Below are 16,594 nucleotides of genomic sequence, written 5' to 3' on the forward strand. Positions count from 1 at the left end.
ATGTACACGTCAATTTTATCGCGCAATTCCTGTACATTTATCTATCTCATCATATTTCCTTCTTTTTTATGTAATACTTTAGCGAAACTTGTTCGATATTATCAAGAGCTCTCATATTGTGAAAATTAAATTCCATCAGAACAGGTAAAACACAACAGAGAAAAAAAAATGTATAACGATCATTAAAGAAATGATGAAACTTACAACGCCCAGCACTTCTTCAATGTCATTTCGCCGACAATCTCCTGGTTAATTTGTCCACCTCAAGTCCAAGGGTATCCAAATTCTCCTGCGGAAGAAAAACCACAACAACAACATCAGCGTTTTTCCATTATTCACAGCTCACTCTGGAAAATTGCACGGCAAAACCACACCAAGGGAAATCATTTTTGCAGACACCGCATTAAAAATTATATTTTAATACAACTTTCCACTCTTTCCCTTAAGACACTCTCCTCCTGTCATGTTTTCAATTCAGGAAACGTGTTGCAAAGGTAGGAAAAGACTTTGAATGACTGATAAGCAGAATACACGATAGAAGCTTCAGCAGACGTGCGGAGATTTGAGAAATTGAACATGTACAGTAAGTAGAGCGTGTCGAATTATATCAACTCTCTACAAAGTAACATGACGCATCGATAAGATGTGTGGTCAATCCCAGATTAATAAAAGTACATTTTAAGAGGCAAAAGGGCAAATAAATAACTTTAATGTTGTTATTCTCCTTTTTTTACTAGCCTTTGTATTGGAATCATTTATTGGACAACTATATACTTTAGCAATATAGTTTATATCCCTTTTCCCAAAAAAAAATACTGCAATACAAAATATTTTACGAATGTTATTTGAACATACTAAAATCCGAATGAAATATTTAGCCGGAAATTCCGAAAATACGCAAATAATTTCAATACAATTTATTCCCACTGTTCTCTTCATCATTTAATCAACTTCACTGTTTAAGCATTCATGGAAAAAAAATCAATAAAAACCTCATCACACAAAATGTGTATTGCCGGCATTAATGATTACGCAGCGTCGATAAAAATGTATGCATTAATTAGCAATGACAAAAAGACTGACAAATTCCCACAGAAATAAACGATGCAAAAATTATGATAACATTTTTTTACAACCATTTTTCAATTTAATTCTCCACATGTTGATTAATAAATGAACGATTTGAGTGAGAGATGAAAACACAAACAATATCGCGATGACATCATTTTTTGTTATTTTGTACAAATTGCTTAATAAATTTTGCGGAAAAACATCATCATCATAATTATTGTACACCTTTGACAATGCCAATGGGGGAGAAATCATGCACACACAGCAAATAAAGCATGAAAATAAATTATATAAACTTCCCCACGCGTACGCAATTCCTCGAACAGGGCTTTTTTCACCACCTCCGCAATCTGCATTATTAATTTGCCAAACTCCATCACGTTAAGTGATAAGGCAAAAGCCAAGTGCAGAATGTATGGAAGATTAAAAAATGTTTTCTGGTGTAAACACTGAAGACAAAATTCCTCCGTCTGCCTCAGAAATTGCTAAGTCTCACCCTTGAGCCCTCGCTTGAGCTCGACTTAAATTCACACCCCAGGAAAGGGATCTATTTTTTCTCACGACGAACACTGAATCATATGACAAAAGAGCGCAAAAGGGCACGATTAGAATTTCCCGCAATGTACATTAAGTTCTTTTCTGTCTTCAACCCCGTCGAGAAGATATTTACACAGTTGAGACCAATTTTGAATATTGCGATTTTTGACACGTTTCCCGAGTATTGAAAACTTTTTCAATCTCAAACTTGGCTGAAAGTCGGAAACAGTTGGTAATTGCTTTGGTAGACGTGTTGCTGGGTTGGATATAAAGTACAAATAGATTCACCACAAAGCGTAGTATTTCACCTAGTTATGAGACAATCAATTCGTGATTGGAAAGCGTATACGGAAAATTGATACAATTATACGTATTCTTTTTATATCCTTTCATATTCAACCAAACCACCACATTTCACTCTATATTAAATGCCACAATTTTTGGCACATGCATTTGTGTACATATATTTTGTATTCCTCCCGAAATTTTAATTCAACTGAAAGCGATCAAAGTGATAAAATCGTGTTAAATTATGTCCAAAAACTTTCACGCTATTTTTGGCCGTCGCTCCATGTTATTTTGCAGACATTGGTAAGAGATTAAAATGCAATGAATATACTGTGATAGCGAGAGAAATAAGTCCACAAAGTCTAGAACTTTAGTTTCTGCTTTTATCTCGACGTGTTGCCCACACGATGAAAGTATAATTCAAACGAGAAAAATTCCAATATAAATACATAATTCAGGGAACTGAAATTGTGAGGCATTATAAAGTTTGCTCCAAATTTAGAGATGATGGAAAATTCTCTCATCATTCATGGCCCAGAGGCAACCAATCTTCCAAATTTCACGAAATAAAAGGAACACATATTGAGAGAAAATGAAGAATAGATAAAATTATGTAATATGAATAACTTTTGAACAAGTTAAATAGCCTTCCAGCAGTTAATATATGTAAACACATCATCGGAACTACTATGAAATCGACTGAAAATGATTGACTGGGAAGGAGGGAAAACAAATGCCCAAAAGTTTATTTTTAAACATTCATGATTTTGCAGAGATTTATGTAAATGCATTACAGGAATTTTATTATACATTTTACGTTGTAAAAACAACACAAAAAAAGAGAGCGAGAGATTTATACAACAAAATGCTTCGAGCAAGTAATTTATGCACTACCGGATATTTTATTACATTCCTCACCATATTTGGAGCACACATGAGAAACATTTAGGGGCGAAATGAGATACAATATTTGCACACTTTTCATCTTTTTTCCCACTTCAACACGAATTTCTCGGGTGTATTAAGTTGCTGTGCAATATAGAGACATTATTGCAATAGCTCAACTCTAGTTGTGCCCAAATGGAAACTCCTTTGCTATATATATTTGAACACCCAGATTAGCATAGTGGAAGCATAAAGTTATGCAGTTTCTGCTAAAACTGACATTCACTCCGAACACCGTAACACGGTAAATGTTCGATAAACGCGCTAAATTACTAAATAACACCCTCAACGCTATATGGAGTGCCATAAATCGTTCTCATATCCAATTTGGAAATTACCGTTTAATTTCAGCACTGTGAATAATATCAAAATCCCAAAGTCATGTCAGTATATTCACGGCGCCAAAATGGAGAGCAGAAAAAATTACTCTGGAATTTTACACTCCGTTCCCCCCCTCAAATCATCGAAACTGAGAGGAGAATCTTGATTGATCTGAAAAATGTTTTATCGACTCCGGAATAAGGCATCATTTTCGCATGGCAGCAAGAACGCCAATTGCATTATTCATAAGATGACCCACAACGCGCGCAAACGGAAGTCAGGATTGCGTGAAGTTCCCCCAAACCCAAAAAATCACCCGGGCTCAGAGGGTGGAACGCGCCCCAGGCGCTGAAGGTTAAAGTCATAATCAATCTTGTATCGAACATAGTTTGGCGGGAGAGCTTTCGCGCTTCCTGGCAAATGCCAGTGAATGATATTCAGAGAATCACACTTCCTCTTCGTTCAGCTCCAGAAAGACATGCATAGGGGAAAGTGGGGCAATTCTTAAACATGTACATGTCAATGTTATCGTCAATAACAATTCTTGTTGTCATACAACCTACTTTTTTCCCTTTCATGTCGCTAACGAGATCAAATTACGAATATTTAATTATGTCTTAAACAACCCCGTTTTCCTCTAAATTTCCACCACATGAAGGAAACGGAAGGAAGGATGGCTCGGGAGAATGTCAATCGATCTTTTGTCAAATTCAGGAGCATAATGTATTTAGGCAGGTTAAAAGTTGAAGCATTGTGGATAGTGAGTGAGAGAGAGAGAGAGTTCATTTTCCATTGACCTCAATCAGGAGCATCGGATCTCATAAATAATCCCAACCTATCGCCATATGAGTTCAATGGTATGAAAAATTCATCCTTTCACCCATTTCCCGAGCTGATAATTTTGCCCAGACATCAGAGAGTGACGTTGTGGGTGGGAAGAAATCGCCTTACCTTGAGGGTGATGTTCTTTAGCAGCGTGTCCTCGAGCAGCGCCTGAAGCTTTCGATTGATTTCCAGGGATAAATCGAGGGTCATTTCGCCACTCTTGTTCGACGTCCCACCGTAGATTGCCGCCATTATTCCGCCACCGTATTTGGCCAGCTCAGCCTTGTGCCGGTCACTCTTGGACGACGCCAGGGCGCCGCACTGATCGCGCAGCATGTAGTACTGTAGCACCTTTGTCTTCTTCTGCAGCTCCGACACGAGCGTGGCGGAGTGATTCTCCAGGAAGTCCAGCTTCTCCGCCTGGCGCGCGCTGGCCTGCTGCAGCCGCAGAATCCGATCGATCAGCGTCTGGCGCGATGGCTCCAGCCCAGACACCGACAGCGGCGGCGTGCCGCCCTCAGAATGCGCCTGAGAGTCCGTGTCACTCACTTGCGGCGATGACTCCTTCTCCGAGCTGTTCTCCGACGCCACGCTGACCACATTCTCCTGTCGTCGACGCACTTTCTCAAGCTCCCGATTCAGCTCCTTCACAGTCTGCGCATTCTTCCTCTTGGCAGCATCCAAATCTCCCAGGGCCGAATCGAGCTTCTTCTGCGTAGCCTCGCAGAGTTTCGTCTTCTCAGATATGTGCTTCGTCAGGAGAATCCTCTCGTCGTTCTTCTGCGTCCTCTCCTTGTCCAGATCGCGCTCCAGTTCGGCAATGCGATCATCGTAGATCTTCTTCTCCTTCTTGATCGCCTCATTCTCGAGGCACAACGCCACAGCCTTGGAATTGTACAGTGTGATCTCATTCTGTAACTTTACGTTTCTCTCCGTGAGGTCTCGGTTGAATTGCAACAATTCCGACTCCTTTGTGCGTATTTCCTGCAATTCCACCAAGTTGTCCTCATAATTGCGCACCAGAACATCATGCTCACGCCCTTGCCGGGCGCCATTCTCCTTCTCCAGCGACAACTGCGCTCTAGTCGCCTCCAAATCACTGAGTTTCGCCTGAAAATCCGCCACTTTAAGCGTTTCCTGGTCAAGAGTGGTCTGCAAATCATTGATTTCAGCATTCAGCTTCGCCACTTCCTCACTGAGACTCTCCCTCTCCTGGAATACCGTTGAATACTTTACTCGCAACTCCACCAATTCACTTTGTACTTCCTGCAATTTCTTCTCAGTCGCCTCAATCTTCGCCTCCTTCTCCTCATTGCCATGCTTCAGGAGGATCAGCGAAGCCTGCTGCTCCATGCATTGCTTCTCCATGTGCGCCACTCGCTCAGAATCGGCCTCATTCTTCACCCACGCCGCCTCGTTGCACTTCAATTGACCGACTTCCACCGTCAGCTCATCGATTCTCTTCTCCGCCGCTTGTCTGGAATCCGTTTCCTGCTTCATTTTACTCGTGTGCCACTTGACTTTGGACTCTAGCGCGACATTCTCGCTCTTCAGCCGCTCAATTTCCTTCTGATGCGATCGAATTTCGTGACACTGAAATGGAAATATTGATTTATGAGACAATGCGATAAGCCAAATGTGCAGAAAAGTCCCACCTTTTGATCCAGCATTGTGCATATTCTATTCTTCTCGCCATTCAACATCTTCACCTTCCCATTCAGCAGGTCGCACTCCTTCTGTGCCTCGCGGCTCTTCTTCTCAGCGCCCTCCTTCAGCTGATTGGCGTCCAGGATCTTCTTCTCCAGTGTGCAATACTTGATGACTGCGCCCTCCTTCTCACGCACGGCCAAGTCCAGCTCTCGCCGCATCAGCTGATTCTCCTTCTCCAGGACATTCTTGACCTTGTCGCACGTGGCAATCGTCTCCTCGCGCTGATTCACCATCGTCTGCAGGTAATGGCACTGAGCCTGCAGATTGTCGACCATCAGCTTGAGATTGGCCTGCTCCTCCAGACGCTTGCACTCCGCCTCGTTCACTGGACAGCTCTGGACGGTGTCGTCAGTGGGCGGCTTCTCTTCCCGGGACGATTCCGAGCTGGCATCATCATCCACAGCCCTCTCAGGCAGCTCTTCAGCCCCCAAATCCACCTCCTCCACTTCCACAGCTGTGACTTTCTCACACAAAGTCTCTCCGTTTGTGACCCTCAGCTCGGTGCTCACTTCCTCCGCAATCACCTGAGCGTCGTCCATCAAGTCTCTCACCTCTGACGCCATGCTTCCGGATGATAGTCTGTCGAGACGGCTCCTAATTGGTCTTACATCTCTGGAATAAGCGAGTTTTACACCTTCACTCCACTTGTTGTTTTTTCCACATTCCACAAAAGTCACTGTTTGTCAGTCGCTCGTTTTCCCAGTTTTCAGCCAAATCCACTCATATCAGTATCATTACAAATAAATGCAGGCGAATTGTTTCCCATCATTTTCCTCTAGACACAGAGGCTTTCCGGTGATATTAGTTGACGGGTTTTTGTCCAATCTATGGATTTTGCAAATCTCAAGAAGATGGAGAATTTAAATAAACAGCAAAATAGTATTAAAATATAATATCATCCATTTCCAGTACTGTACTCGTTTGCTTTTTGTATATGCAGAACTCTACAGCCGGGTGAAAAAATATCCCTGACAACTCACGCACACCACAGAAATCTTCACACACGCAACGTCATGACACTTTTTTCTCAGTGTCACGAAAAAAGAACCACACACAGAGAAAATATCAAATTTTCTCGTCAATAACAAAATATTTAGTGTGTTTTGCGTGTGTCAAAATTTTCTTTGTGGTGTTTTTCCTTTCCTCTGCAAGAACAGTTCTTATCTCCGAAGATATTGAGAAATACAATAAGTGCATTGTTTGCCATTTCACTTTCTGCGTTCGCCACTCTTCGCACACACATTTCTTATGGTTTTGTACACAATTGTGTACTATTTATTTCATTTCTACTTGAGATATCGCCATAGAATTTTCGCAATTTTGCCAAATCGCTGTCGTCAAATTCTCACCAATGTTGTTGAGACAATGGACTCAATGATTGAATCGTATTTGGGCGCCGTGGACACTGCCCAGGAGCCCGATGACATTCCCAAGGGCTGCGCGGATACCGTTTGGATACTTGGGAAGAGCTACAGTCCCGTCCAAGGTAGGGCCGAGCCCAAGGCTATGCATGCACTTGACTGCAGAGTGTCGCTTGATTTTGCAGAGTTGGAACTCATCCGGAGGGACATTCAGACGCGAATCTGGTGCACTTATCGACGTGGCTTCGTTCCCATTGGCTCGCCCCAATTGACCAGCGACAAGGGATGGGGCTGCATGCTGCGGTGCGGCCAAATGGTCCTGGCCCAGTCGCTGCTGGACCTTCACTTGGGGCGCGATTGGTTTTGGACTCCAGAAACTCGGTGAGATCAGAGAGAAACAAGCCTTGAGATGATGTAATTGACTGGAAACGTGTCTTTTTAGGGATCCAACCTACCTCAAGATCGTCAATCGCTTCGAGGACAACCGAAAGAGTCCCTTTTCTATACACCAAATTGCTCTGATGGGTAATTCTGAGGATAAGAAGGTCGGGGAGTGGTTTGGCCCAAACACTGTCGCGCAAGTTCTCAAGTATGACCTGAAAATTCCCAAGTGAAGCATCCTAATCTCAATTACATGTTTACTTTTGCAGAAAACTGCTGAAGTATGACGATTGGAGTAGCTTATCTATTCACGTTGCCCTGGACAATGTCATCTACTTGGATGATATCAAGGAGCTCTGTTGTGATGATGAGGACAAATCGTGGAAGCCACTGCTGTTGATTGTCCCACTGAGACTGGGCATCAATGAAATCAACCCCATTTACATCGACGGACTCAAGAGATGCTTCGAGATTAATCGAAATATGGGAATGATTGGCGGAAAGCCCAATCAAGCTCTCTACTTTATTGGCTACGTTGGGGACGAGGTGCTCTATCTCGATCCGCACACAACTCAGCGCAACGGGAGTGTTGGTGGCAAAGAAACAGCCGAAGAGATTGAAATGGACGAGACTTTTCATCAGAAGTACGCCAGTCGAATTCCCTTTCGGCAAATGGATCCATCTCTAGCCGTGGTAAGGATTTTCACCAACTCTGCCGTTCGTGAACACTAAAAATTGGTCAATTTCAGTGCTTCCTCTGTCGCACTCAACTGGAGTTCGATGAACTCTATGCACGTCTTCTTCAGGACGTCCTCTCAGGTTCTCACGCCCTGTTCGAGGTGATCCAGACGCGACAGCAACCCTGGCCGTCCGTGGCATCGACCTCAGCCACAACAAGTCACCGCAGAGTCCGCAATCGTGGCGAGAGTGAGACTGATCCGACTTTAGGTGAATTTGAAGAACTGGATGTGCGTCAATCCGACGAGGACTTTGAAATCATTACATAAAAGTGTAAATATTCTGAATATAATTTTATATACATCTAGTGGACTTTTGAAGTGGCTTTTACTCATAAGGCGAGGAGCATTTCTTTACTAAATCTCCGTAAATCTGTCTAACTCGTCGAATCATCTTTATAATCCAATTTTAGATGCAGATCTGGGTTAAAAATACCAATAAGTTTTCAATTCCTGAAATATTAATTTTGCTGGTAATTTTTTGTAATTTTTCATCTTACTTTTTGTAAATAAAAGCTAGATAAAAGCATTGATTTTGAATTTATAATTTCTCCACTATTTGCACTATTTGTGCTGGATTACACAGGGAACACAGTCAGACGGGTGCACATCTGAATGCAGTCCCAAAAATGTGTCCCAAAAACTATTGTTTTGCGTATGGCAACACTAGAATCCCGGCTGTTGTTGCCCTTGAACGCGCGTATTCGAGAAATTCGACTGTTTTAATGTAAAATGGTATGTTTTGGCACTATTTACTGAAATATCTCGGGAAAACTACACCCAGTGTTGTGGCATTCAATTTATCAGTGTGAATTCAAGTTGTGGCGAATTCTGCTCGTACCGCGATTCGTGCGCATACGCCTATGAAGCCGTGGGGCTGGTCAGTCGGGACAGTTTTGACAATCGCGTATTGTGGCCGATATAATTGATAGTTTTGTATTTTAGGTGAAAAACCCCATAAAATCCCGTGAAAACTACACCTAAAGACAATAGTTTATTGATTGGATACTGTTGGAAGATACTGTAAGTGTTTGTTGCCACGAGAAATCAATCTGCACAGTCAAATTGGGGGCAGCTTGGCTCTTTTGTGCTCCCGGACAACGCCTTCGAAATGGGCTGAAGAGCCAGTGAATTCCAACTCATTCGGCTCTTTTTCACCTTTTCCCACGACCGTGTGGCCTCTGTTTTCCCGCCTCCCATCGCAACTGTCGTCCACTCTCTGGGTTGCTTGCGAAATTGATGGCCCACTTCCGCTTGGGGACCTCCAGAGAGAGTGTGAATCATCGCGAGCCTGATATGATGTCATGTTTCTCAACATTGGAGGCCACCGGTTCCCAATAGGAGAACCTCTCCAGCGGATTCCCCGCTAATGCGCGGCCGATTCACATGGCAATAGCATGATTTGCCCAATTCGGGACTGTAACGAGGTACTTTCTTGCCGAACAGCCGAGAAAAATTGCTGTGAGTTAATCACTGGAACAGTTAATCTAGTGTTTGCCAAGTGAGGAAAAGCCTCACACACGGAATGCGCGCCTCGGGAGCACACAAGACCTCTCTGCTCTGCTCTGCCAATTGACTGTGATTCCCCTGCCAGTGATTTCTGCGCCTCACCCTCTTTTGCCATTCCCCAAACACAGTGTGAGACACAGCTTTCAAGTATGTCCAAGAAGCCAGCAAATGGTCCGGCACTCCACAAAGTGATCATGGTGGGCAGTGGAGGTGTCGGCAAGTCTGCCCTCACCCTTCAGTTCATGTACGACGAGTTCGTGGAGGATTACGAGCCCACAAAGGCGGACAGCTACAGGAAAAAGGTAAACACACCGTCTCAGCAGCCTCAGCCGGAGTCTGTCTGGTCAAGGACTCCCTGCAGAGATGCTGAAATTATAAATTCTCAAGTGTGCCTCAAAGTGCCTTCAACTCAATTGCTAATTGAGCCATTAGCACAAATTGATTTAACATATCGCGCTGAGTGAGGAAAAAAAAAGCCTTTACACAATTGCTCTTATCTCTATCTGCCAATTGGAGTCACTTTCTTGGAGGAATTTGCAAAGGCACATGACGATTATGGTGTGCTTCGCGATGGGAAAGCAACACAAAAGCCCCACACACAATGTGTTTATTGATTCAAAAAAAAAAGTGAGACGGTTCTATAAACTATTTGTGTGGCTATTCTTAGAAAATTCATTCAACATTGCAATACAAGTTTACAAAAAGTGTTGCGCTTTCATATATTGTAAATTAAGAAGCTGTGGCACTTTGAATCACCACTGCGTTAAGCTTCAAATCGGATCTGCTGTATATGTTTAAATTGGCACGATTTGCCACCCAAATTCCAGTTCTCTTTTATTTGCATTTTCTCTCCTCTACACTCAGAACAATATAATATGTTCTTGAACCAAGAGAAATGAGTATTCTAGCCCTATTCCGTCTAGAAAACGTCTAAGACTGCTTGATTTTAGTCTTTTCTGTTTAAAATCCACACGGAAATCTTCGTTAATTGGTTTTCAACTTGATTATTCTTGGATATATGTTGAAACCGATTAAATTTCAGCCCATTTTTCTCTCAGTATATTTTGTGGCCAATGAGGAAAAATCATTGAAAATTCTCCTCTATTTGTAATCAAATGACCCAGATAATAATTTGCCAAAAATTCAATCTCGCGCCACTCATAAGTAATTCAATGAAAGAGAGGAGAGAAAAATGATTTAATGTGAAATAATAACACATTGCATGTGATGCAGAGAAAAACACACACACCCATTGCGCCTAGTGTGAAGATGATGAGCGTTCATCAAGCTGACCATCAAATTGTAGACGGTTAAGTTCAGTTACAGACACCGCCCAGAAAAACGCTTCACTCATGTCGATTGATAGCTAGCATAATAATCAATTATGATAATAATTTCAAGTGAATAACTTTTGGCGCATTGAAGCAGAAATCCTGGCAAGTCCTTTCTCTGCTGGTTGTTTTTTTTCTCGGCTTTTCCCCAAGATTTATCCAACATGACTTGCTGAGGGGCCAAAGCAACTTGACGCCATAATCGTGACAATGCGCTATTCAGATGAATTTATGAACATGTGAAATGGCAAAATTGCTCCCATTCTAATTAGTTGAAGAGAAAATTCTGTGCTGCGGGATTTAAATCCCAGTGCACACAGCATTAAATTCAATTATACAATAATAAATCATCTGGAGTGTCTTCGTCCTACCGCACAACATGAGTCCGGTCACCTGGAGTTGGTAATTAAGCGTCTCAGAGAGTGGCTACAATTGAGAGAAAGAATGATTTTCGGGCGCGATTAGTTCACACGCGGTTCCCTTTTGATGGCACTCATTTTCGGTGGGTGAATTGAGGTTGATAATGCCGGTCGCGAGAGTGTGGGAACGAGTCAAGAACCATAATAAGTGAATAAGGCGACCGCAGAGTGTTGGGAGTTTTTGCGTGACTGATTCATATAACGACACACAAACACACGCCATTTCAAGCTTGATATTCTTCTATTTCGAGTCTCTTTCCCTCCCCCTGCAATTTCAGGTGGTTCTGGATGGCGAGGAAGTACAAATTGACATACTAGACACTGCCGGCCAGGAGGACTATGCCGCCATTCGGGACAACTACTTTCGCAGCGGCGAGGGATTCCTCTGTGTCTTCTCCATCACCGACGACGAGAGCTTTCAGGCCACCCAGGAGTTCAGGGAACAGATCCTTCGCGTTAAGAACGACGAGAGCATACCGTTCCTCCTTGTTGGCAATAAGTGTGATTTGAATGATAAGCGCAAAGTGCCACTCACAGAATGCAAGGGCAGAGCACAGCAATGGGGTGTTCCGTATGTGGAGACTTCCGCCAAGACCCGGGAGAATGTCGATAAGGTAAAACACACTAATGCCACACTTCCAATCTTGGCATCTATCAACGGAACAATGCCAGAGGAAGCGGGGGAAGCCGAGGGGAAGGTATTGGGCCTGACAGTGGTGTACAACACATCTATGAATCATCGTGGTTTTTCGTGAGAATTTATCATCCATTCACTTGAAAGCTACAAAACTAAAGTGCTCAAGTACAAAGTGATAGAATTGCTAATCATTCGTGAGTCAGAGGTTCTTTTTCTCGTAAATTTATATCAAAATATATTATTGCTTATTCACAGTGTTTAGAGTTTTTTTTTTAATTGGGATTAAAACTTGAGTAATCAGCAATCGAAATACCCAGAACTTCTGATTAGAGAATAATGGGAAATGGGGTTGAAAAAGTTATGATCAGACATCATTTATCTTGAATGGTGTCTCTTGCTCAATTGTAGGACTTTGTGAGAGCTCAATAACAAAACGTACACCACTTTCAGCCAACGCCAATCCCTTGGTCGAGGTATTCTTCAGGAGAATGTCTCTTTTCTACCGCAATTCCTGCCACTTCAGGAAGATAAAATGGTAGCAAATGGCCAGTCTCGAGCGAGGAGAACCTCAAGATAAATTTGTAGATCAATTGTGCATGTCTTATGTTTGTTTTCCTGTGTTTTGCTGTACTTCTTTGTAACCATTTTATTATTATGATTGTCAATGATGAAATTGGTAAAGTCATTTGCTTGTACATTCTCTTGTTTTACAATTTTCTAATTATGTATATATCTATTGAGAGAGAGAGAGAGAAGAGATAAAGTGTGTGGAGAAATCATTTATCACAACAAAATTTTATACCCAAACCAATTTGCAGGTGTTTTTTGATCTGATGCGTGAAATTCGGTCGCGAAAAACGGAAGACTCAAAAACGACTAGTGGGCGAGCCAAAGATAAATGCAAAAGGCGGAAACTAAAGTGTACACTAATATAGATATGTAGGTGCTAAAATTCTTTTTTATTCTTCTTTTATTTTCACAGATTTCATTTGTCTTTCCATTATTATTTTTTTCTGTTTCTTTATTTTTCACTTGTGTAATCAATTCTCAAGCTTCTTATAATATCACTTGTCCAAAGATAAAGAAAAGCTCTTCAAATATCACTGCATTCACTGTTCGAAGAACAAAAAAAAAACATCATCTAAATTGCCACATCAATTTAGCAAATATAAACTTATGCTTTTCATGTTTTGTTCCCCTTCAATAACCAAGTGAAATGTTCTTCTTTTTTCTGTTTTGACTGCGCTATTTTAATTAAATTAATTGGATGACTATGTGTGCCTCTTCTTTGCCACTGCAGATCTTCAATACTCTCATCCAGGAAATTGCAACGCGAAAGAAGAGCCAGTCGGATATTCAACAGCCCGCAAAAACCAAAACTCACTGCTGCCAATTGCTATAAAGGTCGGATTTGTAGGAAGCGGGCGGAGAAAGAGGATGATGCAATGCCAGGAGTCATCATCAGAGGTCAGAAGAGAGAATTTTCACAAAACGCTGCGAGGAACACATTGCGGATGAGGACATTTGAAAATATTATCACCCACACTATTTTATTCCTTATTTTCTCTTTTATTTTTACAAATAATATATATTGTATTGTATCATTTCCTTTTCTTGGTGGCACACCAATTTCGCTAAGGATAAGTGTATATTTACTACAAAAAAAAGAGAATTGTACGTGAAGAGAATTAGGTCATTAAATTTCTTTTTTTCGACATGTTTAGAGACATAAAAAAAAGTTGATGTTGATACGAAACTAAACACGTTTCATTCTCTCTCTCTTCTAAGAGTATTAATAAATAAATGAAAGGGACGAAGAAGTAAGGAAAGAATCACGTTTGTTTTTTAGTAAGAAGATATTTATGTAATGAGTTTTAATTTTTAGAGAACAAAGGAGAAAAACCCGAGAAAAATATTACACTCTATTCTATATTTTGCATTATAATGCAAACTCTCCCTTTAAGGATATTTAAATGGAAAAAAAGAGAGAAAAGAAGAACATAAGTAAATGATGAAATATTACAAGTATAGAAGTTAGTCGATACCTATGATTAAATTTTACTCTTAATTGCTTTTCGCGTTATCAACTCCCCCCAGGATTTATACAATTTACGATTTATGAAATGCATTTATGCGCCATAAGGATTAAGCCGTGAGACAGGATGATAAATGAAAGGAATGAAATAGTTAAACCAAATGGAACAACATATAAATCTAAAATACTGTCTTTAGCATTTTTACTGTTGAAAAAGAAAACAACAAAAAATGGAACAATTTTTGAATAATGAAATTCGCAGAATTTTCTAAGCAAAATAAAGAGAAAGAAAAAATTCTCGTAAAAGTGCACATGTTTTACAGAAAGTCGCCAATTTCACACCCAGGAAAAAAGAAAACAAAACGATTCAATGTAATTGTGTGTGTAAATAAATCCAGTGTAAGAAGAGATATGAAAAATGGGGATGAAAATATAGAACAAGAATGAGGAAAAATAGTAAAGGATCTTTGCCTTCTCACCTTCAATTAGAGATAGTGAGGCTTTGGCGTTGGCACACTCTTCAGCGGTGAATCGTAGTCAATCTCCATCGCCTCGGAAGCAGCTTGAGTCTCCTGAATCGCCAGTCCAATCCTCGTCTGCAGATTTTCGTACAACTTGTGCACATTCTCGTGGTGTTGCGTCGTCGGTTGGAGCGCCTTGAGCAGCGTCTGCAGCCGCGCGGCCGGGAGTTTTGGATGGATGTACCACAGCAGCTTCAGCATGTGGCGCGTGACGTTGTCTCTGGTGAGGCGCGCGAAGAGGAACTCATCAAAGAGACCCGTGCAGAAGTCCTCGGCCGTGAACTCCTCCGCCATGGGAATGAGCAGGGCGATGAGGGAGTGCAGGAAGGGATCCTCGTACGCCCTGTCATCCTTGCAGCACGCCAGGATGGCCAGGACTCTGAGGATGCCCACGCGATCCTTCTGGCGCGCCGTGTGCAGCGTGTAGTACATGGCAAGGATGGAGGCCACCGTGCTCTCCTGAATGTACGCCTCCACAGCGTCCGGCGCCGGTCCCGAATGTTCAATAGTCGTGATGGCACTTTCACGCTCATCCGGCGGCAGACGAGCGGTCAGATGACGCACCTGGAAGTGATTCACAATAAGTCTTGATCTACAACAGTCAGCAGGAGTTTTCATCTCACTCACCTGATCGTCCACCATGAGCGACATGAGGGCGGGAAGGAATTTCGTCACCACTTGACTGTCCAGCTTGGGCTCCTTGAACTCCTGCGAGTCAATCATTACCCAAGCGCTGAGTCCCAGCGCCAGCATTCTCAGCAACAGGATCAGAATGGTGTTTTCGCGCGGCAGACCTTCGTTGTTGATGAGATGCTGCAGAATCTTGATGGCAGACGTGGCGAGGAAGTTGATGGCATAAGGATCGCACAGTGTCATGGACAGATCGCCCAACACCTGCTCCTGTCCACGCTTAATATTATCCAGGAAGCCCTGCAGCTCGCGCGATCTCTTGATGTCCACATTCTTCTCGCGAATGCACGCGTCGAGGCACCATGTGAATTTGTGGCACGGATCCACGGAAATGATGTCCTGCACCTCAAGATCGTGCAGAGCCATCAGCAGTTCCGCCCTCAAGGTGCAGTAGTGCACATTCCGCGTCCTCAGGAAGAGTGTGCGCAGGAATTGCAACACCATGTCGTACAGCTTCACGTTGTTGCCAATCATGTTGGCCAGCTTCTGAACAACTTCGCCCTGGCGACGCACCTTCGGTGAGGGCGTGAAGAAGAGATTGTTGAGGTTCATGTGGTCGAAGAGTATGTGCTCCTTCTCGCGAATGTACTGAGACAGGAGGGGCGACACCTCGTCGCCGAAGAGAGACTGATTGTCCCTCCAAATCTGCCTCTTCACCTCAGTGTCGGTGTCCTGATAGAGTTCCCTGTCCCGCACCAGCACACGCAGGTACTTGTCATCGATGTGTGGGGTGTTGCGGAGAATACACATCACGATGGGTCGCAGGGCGCGCACCCGGACCACTGGGAAGCTCTCCTTGAGGAGTTTATCGAAGATTTTGTCTCGCTCTCGTCCTTCCTTAGCGCCAAGTTTGTTTATCTCCGCCACTAGCTTGTCGCGCAGCTCCTCCAGCACAGAAGTGTGAAAATCCAGCCGCCGCACACCATGGAGATCCAATAGAGGAAGCATTGGTCGCAGTGATGGAAGTAGAATCCCTGAAAATGATTACAGAATTCAAGAGAAGCACATGAAAACAAATGCACCGCCCAACCATTTTCCAACTGAAAGTTCTCAATCGCTTTCAGAGGGTCTGTGCAGGAAGTCAGTGCATCCCTGAGATACGCCTGGCCGGGAACTTTCAGTTCCTCCAAGCCGGTGCCCACAAATTTCGGTGGATTGGTCATTATTTGGAGATTTGCACAATATTTCTACACGCACTTTTGTTTATCCGCGGCCATATACATTTGCTGTCACAGTGTTCGCCGCACGAGGCGCCGCAATCGCCGTATAACTGGCA

General features: G+C 42.8%; 4 protein-coding genes across 7 annotated transcripts; 2 read left to right on the forward strand and 2 right to left on the reverse strand.

Moving 5' to 3' along the window:
- Positions 1-182: 182 nt before the first annotated feature.
- Positions 183-6,470, reverse strand: LOC132262371 (coiled-coil domain-containing protein 186). Its single transcript, XM_059761635.1, has 3 exons — positions 5,643-6,470; positions 4,114-5,580; positions 183-289 (listed from the first exon to the last, which is right to left on the reverse strand). Exons 1-3 carry the CDS (start codon positions 6,258-6,260, stop codon positions 227-229), a joined length of 2,148 nt encoding a protein of 715 aa, XP_059617618.1. The 5' UTR covers positions 6,261-6,470; the 3' UTR covers positions 183-226.
- Positions 6,471-6,724: 254 nt separating this feature from the next.
- Positions 6,725-8,688, forward strand: LOC132261858 (cysteine protease ATG4B). The gene is made up of 5 exons (XM_059760872.1): positions 6,725-7,183; positions 7,244-7,439; positions 7,501-7,647; positions 7,709-8,132; positions 8,189-8,688. The coding sequence occupies exons 1-5, from the start codon at positions 6,946-6,948 to the stop codon at positions 8,444-8,446; spliced, it is 1,263 nt and encodes a 420-aa protein (XP_059616855.1). The 5' UTR covers positions 6,725-6,945; the 3' UTR covers positions 8,447-8,688.
- Positions 8,689-9,045: 357 nt separating this feature from the next.
- On the forward strand, positions 9,046-13,487 carry LOC132262176 (ras-related protein Ral-a). Of its 3 annotated transcripts, XM_059761339.1 has the most exons (5): positions 9,046-9,199; positions 9,814-9,987; positions 11,714-12,049; positions 12,891-13,011; positions 13,373-13,481. In XM_059761339.1, the coding sequence occupies exons 2-4, from the start codon at positions 9,835-9,837 to the stop codon at positions 13,005-13,007; spliced, it is 606 nt and encodes a 201-aa protein (XP_059617322.1). In that variant the 5' UTR covers positions 9,046-9,199; positions 9,814-9,834; the 3' UTR covers positions 13,008-13,011; positions 13,373-13,481. The 3 variants fall into 3 exon arrangements, with proteins under 3 accessions (XP_059617322.1, XP_059617324.1, XP_059617323.1); XM_059761341.1 differs by lacking the exon at positions 12,891-13,011 and having other exon boundaries at positions 9,047-9,199; positions 13,373-13,487; XM_059761340.1 differs by lacking the exon at positions 9,046-9,199 and having other exon boundaries at positions 9,551-9,987.
- LOC132262175 (negative elongation factor B) lies at positions 13,018-16,545 on the reverse strand. 2 transcript variants are annotated; one of them, XM_059761338.1, is made up of 4 exons: positions 16,349-16,545; positions 15,256-16,292; positions 14,587-15,192; positions 13,018-13,184 (listed from the first exon to the last, which is right to left on the reverse strand). In XM_059761338.1, exons 1-3 carry the CDS (start codon positions 16,479-16,481, stop codon positions 14,593-14,595), a joined length of 1,770 nt encoding a protein of 589 aa, XP_059617321.1. In that variant the 5' UTR covers positions 16,482-16,545; the 3' UTR covers positions 13,018-13,184; positions 14,587-14,592. The 2 variants fall into 2 exon arrangements, with proteins under 2 accessions (XP_059617321.1, XP_059617320.1); XM_059761337.1 differs by lacking the exon at positions 13,018-13,184 and adding an exon at positions 13,615-13,727.
- Between the last annotated feature and the right edge of the window lie 49 nt (positions 16,546-16,594).

The sequence above is a fragment of the Phlebotomus argentipes genome, unplaced genomic scaffold (assembly GCF_947086385.1).
Source record: "Phlebotomus argentipes unplaced genomic scaffold, Phlebotomus argentipes genome assembly contig_15, whole genome shotgun sequence".
Classification (NCBI taxonomy): Eukaryota; Metazoa; Arthropoda; class Insecta; order Diptera; family Psychodidae; genus Phlebotomus; species Phlebotomus argentipes.